The sequence below is a fragment of the Pongo pygmaeus genome, chromosome 18, assembly GCF_028885625.2.
Source record: "Pongo pygmaeus isolate AG05252 chromosome 18, NHGRI_mPonPyg2-v2.0_pri, whole genome shotgun sequence".
Lineage (NCBI taxonomy): Eukaryota > Metazoa > Chordata > Mammalia > Primates > Hominidae > Pongo > Pongo pygmaeus.
Window position 1 is genome coordinate 75,069,423 of NC_072391.2, and position 26,196 is coordinate 75,095,618.

General features: G+C 44.0%; 1 protein-coding gene across 1 annotated transcript in view; it reads left to right on the top strand.

The window, feature by feature from the left end:
• VAT1L (vesicle amine transport 1 like) overlaps positions 1-26,196 on the top strand; it is a 192,433-nt gene that overhangs the window by 17,633 nt on the left and 148,604 nt on the right. Inside the window, exons 2-3 of the mRNA XM_054454878.2 lie at positions 13,450-13,579; positions 21,780-21,995. Of these exons, the coding sequence (XP_054310853.2) occupies positions 13,450-13,579; positions 21,780-21,995 (346 nt within the window). The remainder of the gene's footprint in view (positions 1-13,449; positions 13,580-21,779; positions 21,996-26,196) is intronic.

Sequence of the window (26,196 nt, forward strand, 5' to 3'; positions counted from 1 at the left end):
TGGCGGCCAGGCAGAGGTGCTCCTCATCTCCCAGACGGGGCAGCCGGGCAGAGGCGCTCCTCACTTCCTCCCAGACGGGGTGGCAGCCGGGCAGAGGCGCTCCTCACCTCCCAGACGGGGCGGCCGGGCAGAGGTGCTCCTCACTTCCTCCCAGACGGGGTGGCGGCCGGGCAGAGGCGCTCCTCACTTCCCAGACGGGGCGGCCGGGCAGAGGCGCTCCTCACCTCCCAGACGGGGCGGCCGGGTAGAGGCGCTCCTCATCTCCCAGACGGGGCAGTCGGGCAGAGGTGCTCCTCACCTCCCAGACAGGGAGGCCGGGCAGAGGCGCTCCTCACTTCCCATATGGGGTGGCGGCCGGGCAGAGGCGCTCCTCACCTCCCAGACGGGGAGGCCAGGCAGAGGCGCTCCTCACTTCCCAGACGGGGCGGCCGGGCAGAGGCGCTCCTCACCTCCCAGACGGGGCGGCCGGGCAGAGGCTCTCCTCACTTCCCAGACGTTGGGCGACTGGGCAGAGGTGTTCCTCACTTCCCAGACGGGGCAGCCGGGCAGAGGCGCTCCTCACATCCCAGACGATGGGCAGCCAGGCAGAGACGCTCCTCACTTCCTATACAGGATGGCGGCCGGGCAGAGGCGCTCCTCACTTCCCAGATGGGGCGGCTGGGCAGAGGGGCTCCTCACATCCCAGACGATGGGCGGCCAGGCAGAGACGCTCCTCACTTCCTAGACTGGGTGGCGGCGGGGCAGAGGCTGTAATCTTAGCACTTTAAGAGGCCAAGGCAGGAGGCTGGTAGGTGGAGGTTGTAGCGAGCCGAGATCACGCCACTGCACTCCAGCCTGAGCACCATTGAGCATTGAGTGAGCGAGACTCCGTCTGCAATCCCAGCACCTCGGGAGGCCGAGGCAGGCAGATCACTCAAGGCCAGGAGCTGGAGACCAGCCCGGTCAACACGGCGAAACCCCGTCTCCACCAAAAACACAAAAACCATTCAGGCGTGGCGGCGCGCGCCTGCAATCCCAGGCACTCGGCAGGCCGAGGCAGGAGAGTCACAGGAGCCCGAGGCAGGGAGGTTGCAGCGAGCCGAGATCACGGCAGTACAGTCCAGCTTCGGCAACAGAGGGAGACCAAAAAGGGGAGGCGGAGGGGGAGGGAGAGGGAGAGCGAGAGCGCTTGTTTATCTTAAAATAGTGGTTAGAGAGGGTGGACAGGGTTATGTGGAACTGGTCACCAAGGGGACCGGTGTCAAGAGCCACGGGCCAGCAGTGTGGGAGGGGAATCTGAGCATCCCAACATACCCTTTCCAGCCTCTGATTGAACACAGGTGGATTTTTCAAGTGAATCCTAAGACCTCTCCGAGACAATTCTGGCTGTTCTCAAATAAGAGCTGCCATCTGAGATTTGCATAAACAGTGTCCTTGCTTTGGTCACTGTGAGCTTTTTCTTCCCTAGCAAATTTATGTCAGTCTGTTCTCACAGTTTTGAGATAACAAAACTGGCACTTGAGCAAATCAAAAAAGAAAAAAGAAGATTTATGCCCAAGATTTTCTGAGATCAATGCCTATTTTCCTAAGCATTTTCAAGTTTTCAATTGAGATTAAGAAACAAAAACAAAAGCTTCAGTTCTGGGGCAATGAGAAAATTAATCAAACATCTGCTTCTTTGACCCCGCATGGATTGGGAGTTAAGTGCTTTGATGAACATATTATCAGCAAGACGAGAGCAGAATAAGCAAAGAGCGCACCTTCCCTTACTGCATCTGCTTGGCACAAAGCCTCGCACGAGGTCTGCTTGGCTCTGCCCAGAGCTGGCAAAGGCTGCCACGAATGCAGGGCTGGTTAAAGTTCCCAGGCAGAGGGCTAGTAAAGCTTCCTATTGAGAATTTGATGGTGTTTTCCCTGATGTCTGCCTCTCCGCCAGCGTCGTGATCTCCGACTTCCCACAGACACATAGAAAGCCCTGAAGTGTGATTTTTCATAGATTTTCCCCAAGCAGTTTACCAATCCTGCATGTATTTATCTGCTTGTTACTTTTTGTGTTATTTTTTCCTTAGTCTCTGCCTTTTTTTTTTTTTTTTTTTTTTTTTTTTTGAGACAGAGTCTTGCCCTGTGGCCCAGGCTGGAGTGCAATGGTGAGATCTCAGCTCACTGCAACCACCACCTCCCGGGTTCAAGCAATTCTCCTGCCTCAGCCTCCTGAGCAACTGGGATTACAGGCACCTGCCACCACGCCCAGCAAATTTTTGTATTTTTAGTAGAGTCGGGATTTCACCATGTTGGTCAAGCTGGTCTTGAACTCCTGACCTCAGGTGATCTGGCTGCTTTGGCCTCCCAAAGTGCTGGGGTTACAGGCCTGAGCCACCGCACTCAGCCTCTGCCCCCTTTTTAAATTCCTTGATCTCTTTATTTTTCTTTTTCTATTTATTTGTTTGTTTGTTTATTTATTTATTTATTTATTTATTTATTTATTTTGAGATGGAGTCTCGCTCTGTCACCCAGGCTGGAGTGCAGTGGCAAGATCTCGGCTCCCTGCAAGCTCCGCCTCCCAGGTTGACGCCATTCTCCTGCCTCAGCCTCCCAAGTAGCTGAGACTACAGGAGCCCGCCACCACGCCCGGCCAAGTTTTTTGTATTTTTAGTAGAGACAGGGTTTCACCATGTTGGCCAGCATGGTCTCGATTTCCTGATCTCGTGATCCGCCCGCCTTGGCCTCCCAAAGTGTTGGGATTACAGGCGTGAGCCACCGCGCCCGGCCTGATCTCTTTATTTTTCTCATCTTCACTTCCTTTTTTTCTATGGAAACAACTGTTTTTACTAAACATTATTTTTATCAGCAGCCATATCTTAGGAAACAGCTGTCATATCATAGCAAAAATGCACTGTTTCTCCGTGGGGATGCTGGTCCTTGGTGGCTCCAGGGAGAAATCAAGACATGGCCACTCTGTGCTGTCTTCTCCCTTCCATGGAAAGGTGGGGTGAGGCCAGAGAGGCTGAGAGAATGGGAGCAAGAGGCACGCCCATTCCTAAGGGATACTTTCTGTGAGAAGCACCTGATCCCAGCAGGTTCTTTCCCCTTCCTCTCATTCTTTCAGGTTTTTATTTAAAGATCTCATTCTCTTTCCTGCCTTTGCACCGTTTGTTATGAGAACCACTAGATCTTTCCTCCTCAGGGACTGCCGTGCAAAGGAGCCTCATAAAAATTCACCATCAGTGACAGCCGCTCTGTGATCACACAGGAATAAACCCTGAAAGGGGAGATCAAACTACTTTTCTTGTAGTGGGTGCTAGTGTGCACCACCCCAAAGCATCCTTTTAGAATCTCAGTGCTTACTCCCCCAGCTATCAGGAATGACGGCAGCTGACAGCTCACAGCTGGTTTCTCCTGAGGAATTGTTCTCAGCCAAAGAAAGTCTCCTTCCCCAAGGCTGCACCCCCTCCCTGGGGGCAGCCCTCATTCCTGACTGGTTGATGCAGGGGTGCAAAGGCCCAGTCCCCATGTCTTGATTCAGAATTACTCAAGGAACCATGCTATGTCTGGAACTTTGCAAGGATGAACTGAGACCTCTTTACTGGTGTATCAGAGTTCAACTTCTCCCCGTCCCCAGTCCAGCTTCCCTCCTGCCCATCCAGGAGTTGTCTTCTAGAACACTCCCTATCAGACCTCTGGCTGCAAATCTGTCTTGGAGTCTGTTTCCCAGGGAACCTGCCCTATGGCATTTTCTTTGTGTCATAGTGATGACAGTGATGCGGACAGCAGCTTATATTTGTTGAGCATTTACTGTGTACGAGGTACTCTGTTTTACATATACTGTCACATGCAATCCACACAACACCCCATAAGGTGGGTGTGTTACTATCCCATTGTTGAGATGGAAAAACTAAGGCCCAAGGTCAAGCAACCCACTTGAGGAGGAGCCAGAAAGCTAAAGCTAAAGATCCAAACTTAGCTTTGGTGATTGCAGAGGACTACTTGGAATAATTCTTTGGGGAGAACTTTCTGGAGGTTGATGTTTTGACTTCATGGTTATATTGTACATTAGCATGTGCCATGGTGGCTATATGAGCACTTTGCCTACACTCCAGAACAGGGGTCCCTGGGCCACAGACCACTACTGGTCTGTGGCCTGTTAGGAAATGGGCCACCAAGCAGGAGGTAATTGGTGGGCAAGGAAGTGAAGCTTCGTCTCTATTTAGAGCCACTCCCCGTCACTCGCATTACCCCCTGCACTCTGCCATCCTGTCAGATCAGCGGCAGCATTAGGTTCTCATAGGAGCATGAACCCTATTGTGAGCTGCACATGTGAGGGATCTAGGTTGTGTACTTCTTATGAAAATCTAATGCCTGATGATCTGTCACTATCTCCTGTCACCCCCAGATTGGACCATCAAGTTGTAGGAAAACAACCTCAGGGCTCCCACTTGATTCTACATTATGCCGAGTTGTATAATTATTTCATTATATATTACAATGTAATAATAATAGAAATACAATGCACCGTAAATGTCACGTGCTTGAACCATCCCAAAACCATCCTCCCACCCCTGCTCCATGGGAAAGAAATGTCTTCCATTAAACTGGTGCCTGGTGCCAAAAAGGTTTGGGACCATTGCTCTAGAAGACCACTCGTCATCGTATTGTGATCAGTTTTGTTTTTGTTTTTGTTTTTGAATCAGAGTTTCATTCTTGTTGCCCAGGCTGGAGTGCAATGGTGCAATCTTAGCTCACCACAACCTCCACCTACCGGGTTCAAGCAATTCTCCTGCCTCAGCCTCCCACGTAGCTAGGATTACAGGCATGTACCACCACACCCGGCTAATTTTTTGCATTTTTAGTAGAGATGATGTTTTCCCATGTTGGTCAGGCTGGTCTTCAACTCCCGACCTCAGATGATCCACCCGCCTCAGCCTCCCAAAGTGCTGCAATTACAGGCGTGAGCCACCGCGCCCGGCTGTGATCAGTTTTTATGATTCTGTTTCCCCATGAGAATGTGGAACCCCTTGTTAACTTTGGGCATCACTACCTAGTATATGGCATAGTATACAGTGAGTGCTCAATGTGCTAGTTGGGTGGAGAGGTCTCGTCTTTGTAACTGGGAAAACTGAGCCATGATCTTTCTCTAGGAGAGCAAAGTACATTAGTCAAGAGCACAGGCCCTGGATTTACGTCACTTGCTTTCACAAGCAATGTAAGCCAGGTAAAACCAACATTTTGTAAACCTTAATGTGCCTTGGTTTTGTTCTTTGTAAAATGGGGGTAATATTGTTGATCTCTTAGCATTGTTTATGGTTGTTGTAAAACTGAAATGACACTCAACACCATGCCTGATACACAGCAAGCGCCCCATAAAAGTTACCTATTAGAATTGCTAGCCACAAATCAATTCTTTTCCTTCCCATCCTCCATCATCAGAGAAATTAGAATGGCCAGATTTCTGTTAGCTTCTTGAGGATGCCTCCAACAGTCACAAAGCCCTATAGGAGAGCCCTCTCAGAAAGAGTCCATTCTTTTTTGATCATTTTTTTTTTCCATGGGAACAGCTGACACTGGGCTACTCAAGTGGTCCTTTGCAACCCTAACAGCACATGAGAGTGTGTGCTTTCACTAAAGAGACTCTCAGAACTGGGGCCAGGATGTGCACTTTCAGAAAAAATAAATGTCATGATGATCCTGACTTGCATTAAAAAAAGTGATTGTACTCAAGGCTCACCCCCTCTTCTCAGCAATTGCTGCTATGGGTGGAGGGAGGGGATCTACTGCCATTGCCCACAAAGAGAGAAGGTTCATAGTCTTTATCGAGTTTACTACAAATGACTTCAAGATGTCTTGGAACTATTTCACAGAATCATGAGAGCTCCAGATTTGAAGAAAGGACGTCAGCTAGTCTTGTGTTTTAAATTTCCTCCATGACATCCTTCATGGTCTTCACAAACATCCTTAGTAACCAGGAACAGGGCAGCCTGTCTGATATTTTTATGAGCAACTTGGATGTAGAAGCTCGTGTCATGATAACCACATTTTCACAGGAGGGAGAATTAATTTTTTTTTGATGAAAGAATTAGAATTCAAGAAAGAGAGAGACAAATGAGAATGATGAACTTAATCTAATAACACCAAATCTAGCAAGGATAACTATAATCCTCTGGACTGAGATCAAAAATTCAACTGCCCTAGAGGACAATGAGAACTTTTCATTTACTTTCTATTTAAGCATTTAATTTGTACTCTGTCTCATTTAGAAAAAGACTTGAATTAGCTTTAAAAAATAAAACAAGATCAGTGATTCTCTAAGTGTGGTTCCCAGATCAGCAGCATCAGCATTACTTAGAAACTTAGAAATGAAAAACTTAAGACCTCGCCCCAGACCTACTTGAGTCCAGAACTCAGAGGTGGGGCCCAACAATCTGTGTTTTAACCAGCCCTCCTGGAAATTCTGATGAATAATAAAGTTTGAGAACCATTCACAATACTACTAATATTGGTAATGGAGTGTAAGGATTTAAAAAAATGGAATCTCCGAAGTACTCAGAGGTTAAGATGAAGTTGAGTATTAAGATGATATAGAGGCCGGGCACGGTGGCCCAGCACTTCCCACACTTCCCAGCACTTTGGGAAGCCAAAGTGGGAGGATCACCTGAGCCCAGGAGGTCAAGACTGCAGTGAGCCATGTTCGTGCCACTGCACTCCAGCCTGGGTGACAGAGCTAGACTCTATCTCAAAAACAACAACAAAAATGATATAGAGAATGAATGTGACAAATTTGGCTCAGAGCTTCCTAACAGCCAATGCAAAGAAATAAACATAACCAATGTATATACTGTACTGAGCCTATAAGATCCATAAAGCCAATCCTTGTGCTGAGATTTGAGGAAAAAGTACTGTCTTCATAAAGTCGTGAATATATATTGTAGCAAATTACGTACTTAACAAAATCCCTACAGTAAGTATTAAAAGTAATGGCACAAACCACAATTACTTTTGCACCAACCTAATAAAACAATGGGTTTCTGAAGATTCTTTGGCAGTCTGTCTCTTAATTGAACTAATGACAGAACAAGACTTGGGATTTCTATGGAGTATAATAGGAAAATATAGGATGGGGCTCTATAATCTGCATCAATAGAGAAGTAGGTTTCAGAAGAGGGAGATTTGTTTAATGATCTGACACTGTTTGGATTTTCATGATTGATGCTGAGGATACTGACAACCTGAGGAAAGAACAGGATAGCAAGAGGCCTAAGATCTTTTCATATGAGCAACCCCTGCCTCCTTTTCACCAGGAGAGTAGAAGACGAGGGAGCATCTCCATGCTACCTGTATCTTCTTTGCTAAACTCCTTCTTTTGAGTCACTTTTAACCTCAAATTGGAAAATTAATAAACTATAGCTGGGCTGATTCTTTTGTCATCCACTTAGTGATATCTTTTAAGAAATCAAATGTGTCCTTATTTGATATTGTTAGCATATCCAAAAAAAATATTCCATACGATAAGCTTTGGGGACAAGAAGACATAGCGGCCTACCATGGTTTATAGATCACACAATGACAGCCTGGTGGTCAGAACTCAAGCTTGGCAGTCATATAAAAAGGGCTTATATTCCCAATTCTGGTACGAACTATATAACCTCGGACAAGGTACTTTATTCTGTCTTAGTCTCACCTCCCTTTTGCACAAAATGGAGATTAAAACACTCCATCCCTTAATACCTAACATGTAGCAGTATCATCATGGGAGCAATGTTTGTTGACTTTGGCAGGACAAAAATAAAGGCAGCTAAACATCTCTCAGGAGACTTTACGGGGTGATATTCCTCACTTACTAGGTAACAGAAAAGAAAGTGTAGAGGCCAAGGCTAGCTTTTAACTCCTATATAAAGTCTTAGCATACAAGTCAATGTCTTTTTCTCAAGACCACCAAGCATCTCTCCCTCTCTCCCTAAGCTTTGATTTTGATAATGTTTGAAACAGAGCCCACAGGATAAAGGACCATCAAACAAACAGACGATGAGAGCTGGGGAAGGCTTCAGAGACTCAGCCAAACTCCACAGCTAATTGATGATAGTACAGGGATTAAAACCCAAGCACCTGCATCTGTTTCCTTTCACTGTTTCCTTTCAGTCTTCTTGTCCCTGAATCTTTTTTTTTTTTTTTTTGACAGAGTCTCGCTCTGCCACCCAGGCTGGAGTGCAGTGGAGTGATCTTGGCTCACTGCCTTCCAAGTTTAAGTGATTCTCCTGCCTCAGTCTCCTGAGTAGCTGAGACTATAGGCATGCGCCACCACGCCTGGCTAATTTTTGTATTTTTAGTAGAGATAGGGTTTCACTGTGTTGGCCAGGCTGGTCTCGAACTCCTGACCTCAGGTAATCCACCTGTCTCGGCCTCCCAAAGTGCTGGGATTACAGCCGTGAGCCACCATGCCCCACTATTCCTGAATCTTAAAATTCTTGATTTTAGTAACATTTGATTTACTTGAGATTTCATGGTGTTATGGGATACACAATAAGCAAGGTGTTGGAAGACCTGTACTCAAGTCTCGGCTCTGTCACTGTCATGTACTGTCAGTGTTGTTGTGCTGCCTTTAACAAGTCAGTTTTCTTATCTGAGGCTCAATGTTCACATCTATTTAATGGGATTAATGGTATCTGCACTTCTTGCTTTTCTCATCTTGTTACAAAGTTTAATGAGATGTGTATGAAAGCACATGGTAAACTGTGCTGTACTCTACAAATATAAGAAAGTGTTATTATTTTAAGAAACTGTCCCCCAATTTTCCTGTATCTTCGCTAACATGTCTTCAGATCCCTCATTCTAAGTTTTGAGCTTTTCAGGGTCTCTTTTTCAAACCTCTTCATTCCTTCATTCAAATCTTCATTCCTTCAGGATGCCATGTCTCAATGATAACTCTTTAAACCTAGCCTCTGACTAATAATTTAGTATGGGAAGAAAACTGAGACAGTCTTATATTATTTATTAAAATTATACCAATCTTTGAGAAAAATAGGATTACCTGGCAGAACTTTATGTCAGGCACTTTCCAACACTATTTCTTTTTTTGCAATGATCTGAAATGTTTAAGAGCTGTATAAAATTTTTCTCCATTTGTGGGCCTGAGTCATCAGGCATAGTCATTGCCACCCCCCAAAACATTCTAACTAAGAATCATATTACCTTAGAGAATACTGGAAACTGTAATTGTGCAAAACAGGGGCATTGACATGTCCCTGGTTTTTTTTTTTTAATGTTTTTTTCTGTTGTGGTAGAAAAAGAAAATGATTAGACTCAAGTTTTTAAGTTCATAGATTTCACTATTTACTATCTATGTGGCCTTGGGTAAATAACTTATTATCTCTAAAGAAACAAAGTTATTTTTGTCTGAAGAAGAAAAGTAGAGTCAACAATGTCTGTCCCAATGGGTGATTGGGAGTGATTGATTATGGTATTCGTTTGAGTTTGTATCTTTTGGTTTCATGTGACAGGGACCACACAGGTAATCCAAGCAAAGAGCTTCTGCTATAAACACATGTGTGAAGTAATGAAGGAATTCATGGAAATCAGAGAGCAGGAGGTGTGTGTGATGGAGCTGGACCTCCCCAAGCCCAGAGACTGGACCTCTGCTCATTCTAGGGAACTCAGCAATGGAAGTCTACAAAGCCACATCCTGGTGCAGAGAGTTGGGTTGACTCTGTTGCTCTTCATGTTTTTTCTTTTAATTCTTCCATCTATTGGCTTTTCCACATATGCTTCCCCAAAGCTGAGGTCAGCTAGGTCTCTCTCACTCACTTCTGTCTTTTGACATCCTTTCTGTTGCTAAGTCATTCTCTTGATGTGTGTTTCCCAATTCATAGTTTTACAGAGAACACCCAGTTCTTGGAGCAGCTCATTTATTCAGTTTAAGGAATGGGTTCCTGTCTAGATTATGAATGGCCACTCCTCCAATATTGGGCCCACATTGGTGCAATCGGATCTCTGCAAGGGGGAAGATATAAAGAGCTATAAACATGGCTCTTGTATGTGCAAGGGCGGGGCATAGAGAAGTTCCCCATAAAGAGGTAGAGTGTGTTGCCTAAGGGGTCAGGTTCTAGGCTTTGCGTGAATTCAAATCCTGACTTTGACACTTTGAAAAGATGTGATGGCAAGCAAGTTACTTAAGCTCTCTGGGTCTCAATTGTCTGATCTGAAAAATTGGTATGATAGTTCATACCTCATAGGAGGAGTATTGATGAGTCTTAACTAACAAAAGTCAAGCACTTAGCACAGTTCTTGACACAAACTAAACCCTCAGCAAAAGCTAGCTATATCCATATCAGGAGAAACAGGTCTGATCCAACACTCGGGAGTACTCTGTTAACAATTATTTACATCCCCTTTGTGTGGAGATAAACAATACTGACCTGTCCTAGTCTCCGTCTCCAAAATACACCTGCGTCCTAAAAATAGGGGGCATTCTCCATGACCTTACAGAATCGCCTAATGCCTCACTGAGGAAACAGGGTGCTACGGGCTTTTGAAAAGTCAGTGTTAGCCTCTTCTCACTGGAATTTAAGTAGCTGGCTCTCAGTTTACCATCACTGGGCCCAGTTCATGCTGGATGGTGAATGCAGGCAGCCCAGCTGAGCAGTGTAATAAGTGTCGAAGATGAGGCCTTCTCCAGGGGGCTGCCATGTTTGCAGAAACGGCAACTAATTTCTTCTAGGATTTTTCCAGCAGGGTCTTGGGAAATCATTGGTTTTCACGCAAAGAGAAACACAGTGAACTAAAATGTACATGAAATGAGATGGAGTGCTTGATTCAGGATGTAGAAATTTCATTGACTGTTATACAGTGATGCGTTATTTATTTGGTTGTGTCAGAAAATCGGCCATTTTATACAAGTGAAGTTCAGAGATAGCTGAAGCTTTTCCATGTCAGCTGTGAAACTGTTTTTAACCCTTTTTTTACGAGTGCCTTCCTAAAATATATCACATACTTCTCCTTCTTAACGGAAGATGCAAATTTCAAGGCTAACATGTATTGAATACTGACTACGTACCTGGCACCACATGTCAGTGCTTTATGTGCATTAATTTTTAATGACAGCCCTGTGAAGTAGGTACTATCATAACTCCCACTTTACAGATGTGGAAACTGAGGCATGGAGAAGTTAAGTAACTTTTCCCAGGTTATAGAGATGAAGTGGTAGAATTGGGATTTGTACCCCAGTCTCCCCAAGCTCTTAAGGAAATGGCCATGTTATTGGATAACATTTCAGTTAATAAATGAGCTGGATAACCACTAACCATTAAAGTAGGATCTTTGGGAGTCTACACATATCATTCAGAAATGTATCCATTATTCCAAATTCTTTGACTGCTTTTTAAAAGGAATTAGCACTCAAACTGGCAGCACATATTTTTGAATATCCATGACTATTCCTTCATTCAGCAGATGTTACTTGAGTCCCTGCTATATTACTTTGGGTCCGATGCATGCCAGGCACACTGGAAGCAGAGAAATATGAGGCATACAGATGCCTTCAAGGAGGGTGCACTTTAGAGAAACACCAGCCGGGTTCAGTATGTGAAACTTCTCTAATTTGTGGTTGGGAAAACTTTGAGAATGTGGTGAGTTTTGAGCTCACACTTCAAGGCAGTCATCTTACTCACCTTTATTCAGTCCCTGTGTCTGAGACTCATAAGTGAGACCAGTGGGCATAGGTGGAGTTAGATGCTTCCTTGGGTCCAAAGAGACCAGGGAAGAAATAAGCAAGATGTGCTTTAGAACTAGTTCAAGTTGGCTGGGCACAGTGGCTCACGCCTGTAATCCCAACAATTTGGGAGACCAAGGTGGGCGGATCACCTGAGTTAGGAGTTTGAGATCAGCCTGGCCAACATGGCGAAACCCCATCTCTACTAAAAATACAAAAATTAGCCAGGCGAGTTGGTGTGCACCTGTAATCCCAGCTACTTGGGAGGCTGAGGCAGGAGAATCGCTTGAACCTGGGAGGTGGAGGTTGCAGTGAGCTGAGATTGCACCATTGTACTCCAGCTGGGTGATAAGAGTGAAGCAAAACTACATCTCAAAAAAAAAAAAAAAAAAAAAAAAAAAAAAGAACTAGTTCAAGTCATCTAGCTTGGAAAAGAAGCTGTGATTGGATGCTAATGGATGTTGGGTCAGACTGAAGAGTGTACTTTCTATAGTCTGAGTCTTTTCTTAGATGGTGGCTTCTAAAAATAGAAAGTACAGGCTGGGTACAGTAGCTCACACCTGTAATCCCAGCACTTTGGGAGGCCGAGGTGGGCGGATCACCTGAGGTCAGGAGTTCAAGACCAGACAGGCCAACATGGTGAAACCCCGTCTCTATTAAAAATACAAAAAATAGCCAGGCGTGGCGGCAGGCACCAGCTACTCAGGAGGCTGAGGTAGGAGAATTGCTTGAACCTGGGAGGTGGAGGTTGCAGTGAGCTGAGATTGAGCCATTACACTCCAGCCTGGGCAACAAGAGCAAAACTCTGTCTCAAAAAAAAAAAAAAAAAAAAAAAAAAAGTACATTAGAACCACATCTGTTGGGAAAAAATGCATGTTTAATGGGATGTGTTTTCCCATGTGATTAGCAAATGGGTGTTAAATGGAATTCCCAAGAGTAGTTCTGATAAAATAAAAAGAGTCCAGGAGCATTGCTAGTAGCGTCATTGGAATCAAGTGTATGGTTTTCCATTATGATGACTTTGATATATTTTAATAACTTTCTTATTCCAAAAGTAATGTGTTAATCAAAAATATCTAATAATATCTCTCATCTGGAAATAACTTAGATTTTTGAAACACTCCCGTATTCCCATATCTATTGGGGCATTCATTTGATCTCTCTTTGAGTCCTCTCTCCTCCAGTGGAACATAATGTATTCTCCTGATGGCTTATATTCACCATTGTGGGAGATGTTTATGCATAGTGCTGGTGTAAACATGTGTGTGTGATGATTGAGGAGAGGTGGTTGGTTGTTTTGAGACCTTAGGTCTTCTTTCTCTTTCTCAGGCACTGGCTGGTGGCCATTAGGTCTGGCTGCTTTCCATGTGTCTGTTTATAAGCACTTCCTGGTAAATTTTTTACCTTTGATTAAGTACTAGGAACTCTAATAGCCAGGCTAGTCAATATGTTTTTAGAGTAAGCATAAACAGGCTCTGAGAGAAGGCAAAGGGGCCATCTCTCGAATCAGTGTAAACTCTGCAACTACTGTTTTCATTGCCACAAATGTATTGCTTATCTGCATAGAGATAATTGAATTTTGCATTATTGGTGACATCTAGCTAAGTGGCATTACTATTAGGGATACTTTGCCAAAAAGAAAAAAAAAAAGACAGGAAGGAGTGAAGAAGGGAGGGAGGAAAGGAGGAAAAGAAAAGGAAGAAAAGAAAACCAGGTAGGTGCTTTCTTTTGGATCTCATTTTGAATTTCTCTCCTTTCACATTTGCTCTTCACAGTGGATTAAACTTCATTGACTTGATGGTGCGACAAGGGAATATTGACAACCCTCCCAAGACTCCCCTGGTGCCAGGATTTGAGTGTTCTGGGATTGTTGAAGCTCTGGGGGACAGCGTGAAAGGATATGAGGTAATGTTTGGCTGTCATTTGAAGAGTAATATTCACTTGGAATCCATTGAGACAACAAAAGATGATGCAGAAAGAAATGTTTGAAATAACCTATGGCATGCATTATTATCATTGTCTTCTTATTTGGACTGTTGACAATGTTTATAGTCATTAAGGTCTCATGCCTTTTTTATGGACTATCTTGGTTGCTCCTGGCAGCATTCTGGTGCAGGGGGCAGGATAAATCTTGTCTCCCCCTTTATTCATGTCATGCAGCTATTCAACAAAAGTATTTGGCATTTGGATTAACTAAGTGTGCGTAGCCCCTTCCCATATCTGGAACTCTCATTTTCTGATCATCTTCAGCTCAAAATGCAACTACAAAACACAGAAGTTTAGAGGAAATGGACTCTCTATTTTATAACCTGGCTCCTTCAAATAGTCACTTAACTGGTACATTTAAGTGATCATTTATAAATCCCTAACTATTTCAGGAATTGGGGAGGTAGCATTTTGGATGAAGATGTTAAAGTCAAAGAGTGGAGGTACCTGATAAGTAGAACAGAATTGGCCATGGATTGATGGCTTTGGAAGTAGGGAAATGGGCAAAAAGGTTTATTATATTATGGCTGACTACTTCTGTACATGTTCAAAATTCTCCATAATAAAACCTTTTTTAATTTGTAAAGAGATATATGACCCTTCCTACTATTATAACACAAATCAAATAGAAACCAGTCTATAAAAACTGAAAACCTGTGCACAAGTCAATTGCACAAAATTGCAGTAGTTTGGAGTCAGAAAAACCAATGCAAATCAGGTACAAGGGCTCTTACTCATAACTAAGTGCTCCCCTAGGGAGGAATGAACATTTGAGAACCCGCTATAATCAGAACCATGGAGAAGTTATCTTTTTTAAGCCTCCACCATAGCCCTGCAAAGCAAAGATTGTTATCCCCTTGCAGATGAGGTTCAGGAGGGTTCAGTAATTTTCTGTGAGGTCAGAAGTGTAGTGAGTACCAGTAGAACCCGGATTCAAATCACCAGAGCTTGTTTATCCTTCCTACAGTCTCATGATCTTCATTCCCTACTCCCAGCCCCCAAATACTGCAATATAAATGCGGGACAGGAGAACTAAAGAAGAATCCTATAAAACGCAGTGCCAAAACGCCCTTGAAATTGAATTTGAGCCTGCTTCTCAGTCTCAGCGTGTCTGAGCCTCAGTATCCTGTGAAAATATCAATATGCTCCAAATTCATTATGAAAAATGTCTGGAAATCTCATCCCACTTATCCGTATTTTTGCCAATGGTTTTCAGATAAGACAGCAGATAAATGTTGAGAAAGAGGCGGTAAATGAGCCTTTTCTTTTCTTTTATAAGAATTTACATTTTTTTTGTCCCCAGGTAAGCAATGTAACCAGAGGCACACTATCTCACCCTGGAAGTGCTGCACATAAGAAATATTATCTTCTCTTCAATCCTCCACATGGTCCCCAAAGAAAAGATCATGCAGCTCACTCCGTTAACCCCGAGCATTGAATAAATAACCAATTATTTTAGAATATAACAGGAAACAGGGACATTGTGCAACTTGGTTTAGATGGAGAACTTACTATGCTTGATGATGTATATTTTTCCTTTCAATATGACTTATCTTTTGCTAATTTGCCCTGGCTTGTTTACTATCAAGCCCCTCCTTCAAACTCTCTCCCTTCCAATGACTTGTGGCTGCACAAAAAAAATAAGTCACCTACTCGTTTCCAGTTAGGGTGTGACATGGGAGAAAACTGACACTAATATTCCGTCTGTAATTTTAACTTAAGATCTTCAGTCATATTGAAGATGGAATTTCTTGCAGCAGCACACTGAATAGCTCTCTTGGTTTGATAGATCGCAAGGGATGATGAAAAGCTGTCACTGGAGGCTGGGTAATAAAGGAGTAACTTGGATGCATTTTGGCCAGGACTGATTTTTTTTTCTTAGCAGAATCAAATAATGAGATGAAGTGGATATGTTTTAAATGTGCCTGCCTCTGGACTCTGAGGCTGGAGCTGAACCTATGGCTTGGACATATTTTCTATTTTTGATAATGAAATGGAAGTGATGGAGCAAAGTCAAAGGAGAGATGTGGGAGCAGCCAGCCCTGCAGTGATGGACATAAGCACCACTGCCAAGGTGGTTGAAATATTCTGTTCATTACAGTCTGTGCTGACCCTGGAGGCCATCAGCTACTCTGTGGGACTGAGGCTGTGTCTTTGGGTTTTCGTGATTCTGTGAAGAACAGGATGCTAGTATTAGACCCTAGTTATCTTCTGATGCATTGAAGATGATATTCTTTTCTTTTTTTTTTTTCTTTTTAGGTGGAGTCTCACTCTGTCACCTAGGCTAGAGTGCAATGCCACAATCCCAGCTCACTGCAATCTCTGCCTCCCGGGTTCAAGTGATTCTCCTACCTCAGCCTCCTGAGTAGCTGGGATTACAGGTGCCCGCCACCACACCTGGCTAATTTTTTGTATTTTTAGTAGAGACGGGGTTTCACCATGTTGGCCAGGCTGGTCTAACTCCTGACCTTGGGTGATCCACCCGCCTCAACCTCCCAAAGTGCTGGGATTACAGGCATGAGCCACCATGCCCAGCCTGAAGATGATATTCTTCACGTGCATTAATTGGTCTTCACCCCTTCCAGGGATTGGGACACTCACTGACAGTGGGACAGCCTCTCTTTCCCCTCAGTTTCCTCCTTAGACAGCTGTTCCTCCTGCTTTCAGAAATACAATGAGTCAGTATTTAACTGCTGATTGCTAAACTGTGAATTCTATCAGGTCAGGAACCAATCTGTTCTTTTAAAGAGCAAACATGTATTGCTCTTTCCTCATTTTCCATGCACCATGTTAAGTGCATTGTGTGTGTATTATGCCATTTAGTTTTCATAAGGACCCTTTACTTATACCCATTATGAGCTGAGGAAACTGAGCTCTGAAAAGTTCAACTAATATTTCCGCACTTTGTAGGTTCCTCTGTTATGCACCCTTACATAACTTTATGTTTCCTTTGGAGCACTTTTCTCAAGTGTAATGAATTAATTATTTGTATCTGGAATCAGACTATCTGAGGCCATTTCTTTCGTGGTTTCAAGAGGATTGAGGTAGACTCCCACACCTGGTCAGACTGAACTTTTACCTAACACTAGGAGGAGATAACAATAGTCATGGTGACTCCCAGGGTTTCTGTGATTCTCCCTCTACAAAAATATTAGCACTAAGAAAACTTACCATGGCCTTGGCTGAGGCTACTTCCAGCTAGATGAACCAGTGCTGCTTTAGAATCCCCCTAAAATCAGCAAAAACACACATTTAGCTGAAGACCAAACCCCTTGCCAAGAAAAGGAAAGCTCATCGGTGCTCACATCCTCAAGCTCGAGCTCTGTAGGGGTGTTTCCCATTGTTTCTGTATCTTTTCCTGCAGAATAAGAGAAGGACCCTCAAAAACCAGCATGAGCCGTCAGTCAGGATAGCCTCCTCTTAGTAACAGCTTGTCTTAGCAACACGAAGAAGATGGAAACTGGCTAGAACAAGAGAGAGCTCTGCAGAGAGACAGATCTGAACTGGAAGCCTTCTGCTTCTGCTCTTCAAAGGCTCCTTCACCTTCCAGCCTCAATTTTCTAATCTATGTAAAGGGCACAGTAATAGTTCATTATTAGTCATGAACTTCAAGAACTACATGGTGTTCTTGTGGGAATTATATAAGGTCACGTAAATAAAGGCACTTAGCGCAGATTCAGGAACATATTAGTTTTTGTTTTGGTAAATGCCATTTATTATTATCAGTAACAATAGCTCCTAGCAGCCCCTTCCCCAGCAGAGTTTCCCTGCCCCAGCAGTCCCTGCCCTAGCAGTGCATTCTAGTCAATTGCAGACACTAGTTTTCCCCTTTAGACCTAGAGATGTTTCCTATGAGACTACTGAAAGCTTCTCCAGGATTGAATTTCTTCCCTTATTCTCTCCCATTTCCCACCCATGGAGAAGTTAGACAAAGTTCAGTTACTTGTAATTATCCATCAACCCATCACTCACTATGCACCAAGCATTGGGTCATGCATTGAGAATCCATAAATCAATAGGACCCAGCCTCTGCCCTCTGAGATCTCCCCATTTAGAGAGGGAGCTAGTCATGTAAAAGGATAAGCCAATATAATGGGATCTGCATAATTATGAAGGATTATATAAGGAATTAGGTGGACTTTTGTTGAAATCTTGTCTTTTTTTTTTTTTTTTTTTTGAGTCAGGAGTCTCACTCTGTTGCCCAGGCTGAAGTGCACTGGCATGATCTCAGCTCACCACAACCTCCATCTCACAGGTTCAAGCGATTAGCCTGCCTCAGCCTCCCAAGTAGCTGAGATTACAGCCACACCTGGCTAATTTTTTTGTATTTTTAGTAGAGAAGGAGTTTCGCCATGTTGGCCAAGCTGATCTCAAACCCCTGACCTCAAGTAATCTATGTTCCTCAGCCTCCTAAAGTTCTGGGATTACAGGCATGAGCCACTGTGCCCAGCCTGAAATCTTGTCTTTACCACTTACAACTGTGTGGTCTTGGGCAAGTTATTTAACTGCTCTGAGCTTTAGGTCCCAGTCTATAAAATGGGAACAATAATAAAAGCTACCATAAGGAGTTGTCATAAGAATTAAATGCAGTAATTTAATTTGCTGTCTACTCAGTGCCAGCACACAAGCAGCACTCAATAAACACAGATACTAACAGCAGTAAGAAGAGATGTCAGTTCTGCTTTTGTAGGGGAAGGTTGGTCGTCAGGGAAAGTTTTGGAGAAAAGAACATTTGAGCTGAGCTTTAAAGGCAAATGAAATATTTTCCTGAGAGAAAGAGAGCACCAAGTGCAGAAATAGCAGATATAAAAGCATAAGGGTGTAAACATGCACTTTCCCATGTTTCCTGCTGCTTTTCCAGCATGGTCATAAGGGAGACACAGGCGTCAATACTGAACAGGCACAGGGGCTGATCCTTCCCTTCTCCTTTGCTCCCATTGTCTGAGCTCCCACCCACTGCTGCCACTTTTTATTGTTAGCTGATGTTTTATTTTTATTTATTTATTTATTTATTTATTTTGAGATGGAGTTTTGCTCTTGTTGCCCAGGCTGGAGTGCAATGGCACGATCCTGGCTCACTGCAACCTCTGCCTCCCAGGTTCAAGTGATTCTCATGCCTCAGCCTCCCGAGTAGCTGTGATTACAGACATGCACCACCACGCCTGGCTAATTTTGTATTTTTAGTACAGACGGGGTTTCTCCATATTGGTCAGGCTGGTCTCGAACTCCCGAGACCTCAGCCTCCCAAAGTGCTGGGATTACAGGCGTGAGCCACCGCACCTGGCCTGGCTGATGTTTTATTCTTAATTGTACCCTCTCTGGGACAGATTGCTGTCACCACCAGGGTGGAGAGCCACCCCCTTCCAGTATCCAAGAAATCTAGGGTCATTTAGGGGTTTGGGGGAGGGGAGAGAAGAAGGCACGTGGGGGCTGAGCCACAGATAACATACAGATAAGTCTAGGCAAGGACCTCTCCCTCTCCAGCAGTCCTGGGAGGATTCAAAGAGGTGAAGACCTGCTTAGGTTTATGCCAGGCTACCCAAGGATAAGGAAAGGAGATGCAAGGAGGCAGTGAGAATGTCCTCCTTGCCCAACTGTCGGATCATCACACTGATTAATTACTCGCCTCTTTTCTCAAAGCGAGCAGACTAGACTTTGCCTTGCTCTTGTTGCTGTCACGAGAGCCCCAGAAGACACACTGGGGCAGAGCAATTTGATTCTGTGGTTCAGGTGTCTTTCCTGAATTAGGTAACCCAAATCCCTGCCCCTGACAGAGCCGCCCTGGCAGCTGGAGCAGAGGTGGCCAGGCTCACTTAGAACATTGTTGATGCTGTCCCCAACTGTCTCATTCACCTGAACTCCTCATTACCCAGGTCTGAATGATGCCAAGATCAGTCTGTTGTCTTTATACTATATCATCCTGTAGCCAAATGGACAATCAAGTCCTCTGGATCCCGTTCCAGACACAAACTGAGGCTGAAGCAGCTCTATTCCAAAATACGCAGAACTGGCCAACCTGGAAAATCCCCAGAGTTTTGGGAGCGCTCACCTCCAGGCTATTCTGACATCCCTTGACCCCACCCACCATTCCCACACCCAAAAAATAAACTCTATTATCTTTGGACAAATATCTGAAACATCGCCATCATAGTTTCATGCTTTTGGCTTAAGACTTCATTCTCTGCTGAAATATTATCCCTTCCAAGTAGATTTGCCTCTAAACCCTATCACTCATAGCACTTGTTATATGAAAATATCAGGGAATATGAATAATTTGAAAGCATGAGCTGTACCTCATTTACAGTTATATCTCCAGTGCCTAGAACCTAAGATCAAGAAGGGGCTTCATATGCAAACATGGCGGGTGCTCATTGTGATGTCATGGAAAAATATTTGCAATTAGACAGGCTTCACTCTGTATGTTATTAGGCAAGATACTCAACCATTCTTAGTCTCAGTGTCTTCAAAATTATAATAAGAATAATATCCTATTAAGCTTTCATGTAGATTAATTAACTGACAAAATGAATATTACAGTCTAGTACATTATGATTGTTTAGCAAATCATAGATTTTATAGTGATCAAATGTACATATAGAAAAACCTCTCGGCCAGGCACAGTGGCTCACGCCTGTAATCCCCAGCATTTTGGGAGGCCAAGGCGGGTGGATCACTGAGGTCAGGAGTTCAAAACCAGCCTAACATGGTGAAACCCCGTCTCTACTAAATACAAAAATAAATAAATAAATAACCAGGCATCGTGATGCGTGCCTGTAATCCGAGCTACTTGGGAGGCTGAGACAGGACAATCGCTTGTACCTGGGAGGCGGAGGTTGCAGTGAGCTGAGATCGTGCCATTGCACTCCAGCCTGGGAAACAAGAGCGAAACTCCATCTCAGAAAAAAAAAAAGAAAAACCTCGCATGAGGAGGAATCCATTCTCCAACCAGGCTGTAAGTTCCTCATGCTTGGCTATGGGGACTACAATTTTGAGAAGTCCTAAAGGAAGGACAGAAGTTTGCCAGGTGAAAGGTGGTTTCAGAAGAATGAAGGAGGGCTCTGCATTGTTTTGCTACCTTCCTTAGATGCACTGACACTTCCCAGGACTTTCGCTACCACCTAAATAATGTTCAGAATTTCAAGGAATGGGTTCTCAACTAACCAACTTAGCTGGTTCTGGAAAGGAGAGGGTAGTGGCTGAAGATAGGTGGACAAGAAACATAGAGCTGTCAATGGTTCATTAAATCAGTTCTATTACTTGTGAAATGTATGTATTAGCTTTTTGCACTGCAAATGTATTTTTAAAGTTATTCGTTTCATCAAAGTATTAAAAAATGATTGTGGGCCAGGCACGGTGGCTCACACCTGTAATCCCAGCACTTTGGGAGGCCGAGACAGGCGGATCATGGGGTCAGGAGATCGAGACCATCCTGGCTAACATGGTGAAACCCCGTCTCTACTAATAATACAAAAAAATTAGCTGGGCGTGGTGGCGGGCGCCTATCGTCCCAGCTACTCGAGAGGCTGAGGCAGAAGAATGGCGTGAACCCGGGAGGCAGAGCTTGCAGTGAGCCGAGATCACGCTACTGCACTCCAGCCTGGGCGACAGAGCGAGACTCCATCTCACAAAAAAAAAAAAAAAAAATGATTGTGATACTCAAAAATTTGGATAGAGTTCTCAAGTGTATGAGTCAGGAGAAACCATGTGTTTGTACCATGGATAGTTCCCAATAATGCTTTTTTTTTTTTTTTTCCTTTGGAGACAGAGTCTTGCTTTGTTGCCCAGGCTGGAGTGCAATGGCGTGATCTCAGCTCACTGCAACCTCCGCCTCCTGGGTTCAAGCAGTTCTCCTGCCTCAGCCTCCTGAATAGCTGGGACTACAGGCATGCACCATGACGCCTGGTGAATTTTTGTATTTTTAGTAGAGATGGGGTTTCACCATGTCAGCCAGGCTGGTCTTGAACTCCTGACCTCGAGTGATTCACCCGCCTCAGCCTCCCAAAGTGCTGGGATTATAGGCATGAGCCACAGTGCCTGGCCAGCTCCCAGTAATTCTGTTCTCTCCTTGAGCCTCTGTCATGAGGTAGCCTCCACTAACTCTGTGTTTCCCCATGCCCAGATTGGAGACCGTGTCATGGCATTTGTCAATTACAATGCCTGGGCAGAGGTGGTCTGCACACCAGTGGAGTTTGTCTACAAGATCCCGGATGACATGAGCTTCTCCGAGGCTGCTGCATTCCCCATGAACTTCGTCACAGCCTACGTGATGCTGTTTGAAGTTGCCAACCTCCGGGAAGGGATGTCTGTGCTCGTGCACTCAGCTGGTGGTGGCGTGGTAAGTCAGCTGTTTGTAACTTCTCTTCTTTAAGGTCATGATGTGGAAGTGGAGTGACATCTCCCTGAGGTCTTATGTGAGCTATGTCCCTTAGTAGGAATCATCACTGTGGTTCTGGTAGAGTTCACATGAAGAGCAGAGCCCATATAGATGATTGCATTGGGGATAGGATAAGCCTGAGAGATGGTTTCTCTGGAGTTTTGGAAGGTCGCCAAAATGGCCTGTGAGGACACAGTGGCTTTCAGAGATGGTTCCTGTTGAGAAGCATTCTCAACAGTCTTGGTATCATGATGAAAAGTTGTGTCAATCATTGTAAGATGTCTCACAAGTCATCTACTACTGCTATTATTTGAAATGACAAAATGGTCATTTTGTCAGTGATTTAGTTTTTTCAATAAATTGCAGAGGACTTGAAATGGTTCCCATATTAATGACATTCTTACTAATTTGTATTCTGCTATATTTTCTTGAGTGGGAGAAAGGTGGGCAGAGATTGTACCAGCACACTAGAAATCATACAAAAACCTAAGTACATTCATGAAAGTCGTTGTGCATGTCAACGTCAGCTGTCAGGTGTGTCTCTGCCAAGGGGGAGAATGGTGGAAATCAAAATTTCTGCTCTGGATTTCAGGGATGGCAGAAACTTCTCCCATGGTTTGTCTGTGTCTCAGTGCCAGTCATTCAGTGTATATCGCATGCCCGCTCATGGCAAGCACTATGTCTGTCATTGGTCTACTGGGGTCTGGGTGGAACGTTAGTGTTTCTGAGAGTGGAAGGTACTACCCACTAGTTCAAAACATATTAATTAAACACATAGCATGTTCTAGACTCTGTGAATATAGAGATTAATCCCCTATCTTAGAGGCTTTGAGAGGTTCTCAGAGTCACTGATTCTGTAGTTTGATGAACTCAGAAATAAACTCTTAGGATTTGGTATATCTCAGAGATATTTCACTGGAGGTTTTGCTAGCATACCATTGATTTTAAAAAAAGAAAAACTTGGCTTTCTATAACTATCAAAACTCTCTATAGCGTAGAGCACATTTCTGTTGTTTTTACCTAAGAAAACAAGCTCACATCCAGAACCATGAAGGCAAAGAGAGGAAACTTTAGGAATGCCTTAAGAAAAATATCTTCAATCACTTTAGCAAATTTGCTGATACCTTTCGACCATGAATAAAGACATAATAAAAGCTAAGCATCCCGTAGGAAAGAAATGGCTTTCAGTTCCAGTGAATCTGTTAACAGCAAGCAAGCCATTTAGAATGCTGGCATTTATGATCTTAGTGTGCTCTGCATACAAAGCATTAGAGACTTGTTTTCACACTATCAGCATAAGCTTCAGTCTTTACAATGATGCTGGACTCAGTTCTGCTGAGAATTAGTGTTTATACATTGACACCTGTGATATTTCATTTCATGTTTTTATTTTTATTGTTTTGTTCTTGGAGCAAAGAAGAATGTGTCAGGGGCATGTGTCTTACAAAAGAGAAAATAATCTTGGAAAATAAAAAAAGTTTTTATCATGCTCTATTCTGGGCTTACAGATGCTACCAGCAATACTAACTAAAGTATAAAACAGGTGAAGGAACTGGGGAAAGTGGACAACGAGGGTTGGAAAATAAGTCAATGCACACAGCACAGGCTATGGTGTCCTAAAACTTTGCTGAAGATGAACAGTTTTGTCTCTTAGCTTTCTAATAGTGAGTGAAAATAGGGGGAAATGGTCATCCACGTGAACTAGTGTTCATTTGATTGAAATAAAGCAGTTACTAGGGGTAACCATAACTAACACTGGTTTTGGGGACCAGAGGACTATTTGTTTCTCTGTGGTTTCTCATAAGAAATGTATGCTGAAATGCAATAAACATCCTCAACAAAGCTGTTATAGTAAATGCAACTATTTCCATGAAGTTTTTTCTTATGGTGCACTCCTAATGTAATCTAACAGCATCAAAGTAAAGCAAAATTTAGTGAGAGCATATATTCTGGAGCCAAAAGGATGTGGTCTGGTTTAATCTTCAGACAGAGCTGAAAAGTGCAGCTACACCCATCTCTCAGGTGGGCTGTTCTCTTTGAATAGTGTTTCTCTCAACCAACATTTGATAGGTGGTATGTGGCAATTAAAGGTTACCGTCAGAGAAGAGATTTTTGGCCAAGTGCAGATCCACATATGTGAACACTCCGCTGAGCTGGGATGAGTTGGGCACTGTCTTACAAAATCTAAGGAGTCCTGCAGAGAGCCCACACCATCACACTCCCCTGCAGGGAGAGACCAGTGAGTCCCTGGTACCTGTATGTTACCTTACCCGGCGAAAGGAACTTTACAGGTATGACTAAAGTAAGGACGCTGAGATAGGGAGGTTATCCTGCATTATTCAGGATGACCCAGTGTCATCACAAGAGTCCTTAAAGGTGGGAGTAGGGGCCGGGCGCGGTGGCTCACGCCTATAATCCCAGCACTTTGGGAGGCTGAGGCGGGCAGATCACCTGAGGTCGGGAGTTCGAGACCAGCCTGGCCAACATGGAGAAACCCCCATCTCTATAAAAATACAAAATTAGCTGGGCATGGTGCGCATGCCTGTAATCCCAGCTACTTAGGAGGCTGAGGCGGGAGAACCACTTGAACCCGGGAGGCAGAGGTTGCAGTGAGCTGAGATCATGCCATTGCACTCCGGCCTGGACAACAAGAGCAAAACTCCATCTCAAAAAATAAAAAACTAAAAAATAAAAAAGGTGGGAGTGGGAAGTAGAAGAAGCAGAGAGAAATTGAGAGAAGCTGCACTGCTGGCTCTGATGGATGTGAGGAGGCTGTGAACCAAGGAAGCAGGGGCCTCTAGGTGCTGGAAGAGGCAGGAAACGGATTCACCTCTGGAGCTTTCAGAAGGAACACAACCCTGCTAAGACCTTCATTTTAGCCCAGTGAAACCCATTTTGCCCTTCAGACCTCTAGCACTTTAATATCCTAAATCTGTGTTTTGAGCCACTAAGTTTGTGTTAATTTGTTACCACTTATGGGAAACTGATACTATCACTTTCCTGGGGCTGCCTCCCTCCCTCCCTTTTCATTAAGGCCGGCCAGCAGAGGCCTGAAGAAAATCAAAGTAGCGAATTGCAGAACTAGGATTCGTACCTCAATTTGGCTGATTCCAAAACCTCTTCTCTTCCCATTCAACAGCCCAAAATGTTGGGAGAGCCTGCCCAGATTCTTCAGTCCTTCATTTAACAAATATTTGTTCAACCTCTACCCAGTGCTCAGCATAGATGTTTTCAAGATGCAAAAGACGGGCCCAGGTACATATTTCCTAACTTGATGTCGATGAGATGACAAAGAAGATTAAACCTAGCAATAGCTGGGGCAAAGTTTCCCAAATATGGTTATGTAAAGTGTGTAACCCTAACGGCACCAAGACTTCTGTCCGAGTTTCATCAAAGGCTGAGATGGGGAATTTGCAGACAGCATGTGAGGAATACCAAACTTAGCTATGGTTTTAAGGTAACCTGAATACAGCATGGAAAAGTAATTCAATCCGGAGCAGGATACACTCTCATTGGAATTGCCCACTGCCTCCATGCTCTGTCATATCTTTGAGGACATTGTTTTCCTCTGACAATAGCATGACAAGATGGCGCCAAATGGCAGTGCTCTTAGTAAGATCTTTAGAAACTGGTTGAAAATTGGGCCACAATCCTTTAAAGAAAAAGTAACAAAATAAGTAACAGAATGAGACTCATGTTGGGACCTCAAGGTTTTTGTTGCCAGTCCCGTTTAATGAGCCTTGTTGATGAAGCTGCTATGACTCTGAGCCTCTTGATCCAGGTGTGTTCGGTTTCTGGAGAGTGGCATTACTGTTCCTGTGAGGTTATTTGCATTTATGTCTGATATCTGATGCTTTGTAGTTTTCAGAGTCCTCTTACCTTTATCATCATATCATCTGAGCAGAGATTACTATAGGCAGTGAGCAAGCGTCATTCCCATTTTACAGAAGTGGAAGCTGATGGTTAGAGAAGATGAAGTGAACCTAGGGGCCAGCATGTGCCCTGGCTTCCTGACACCATTTAATGCTGTCACTGCTCCACCACCCCTAGCCAGCCCCTCGAGGGACATGAGATGCGCCTCTATTCTGTGCCTTTTCAGAAACTGTCTCAGGGAAGATAAGGCAAGATCAGCACTCTCCCCTCCAGCCACCCTGACCTTCTC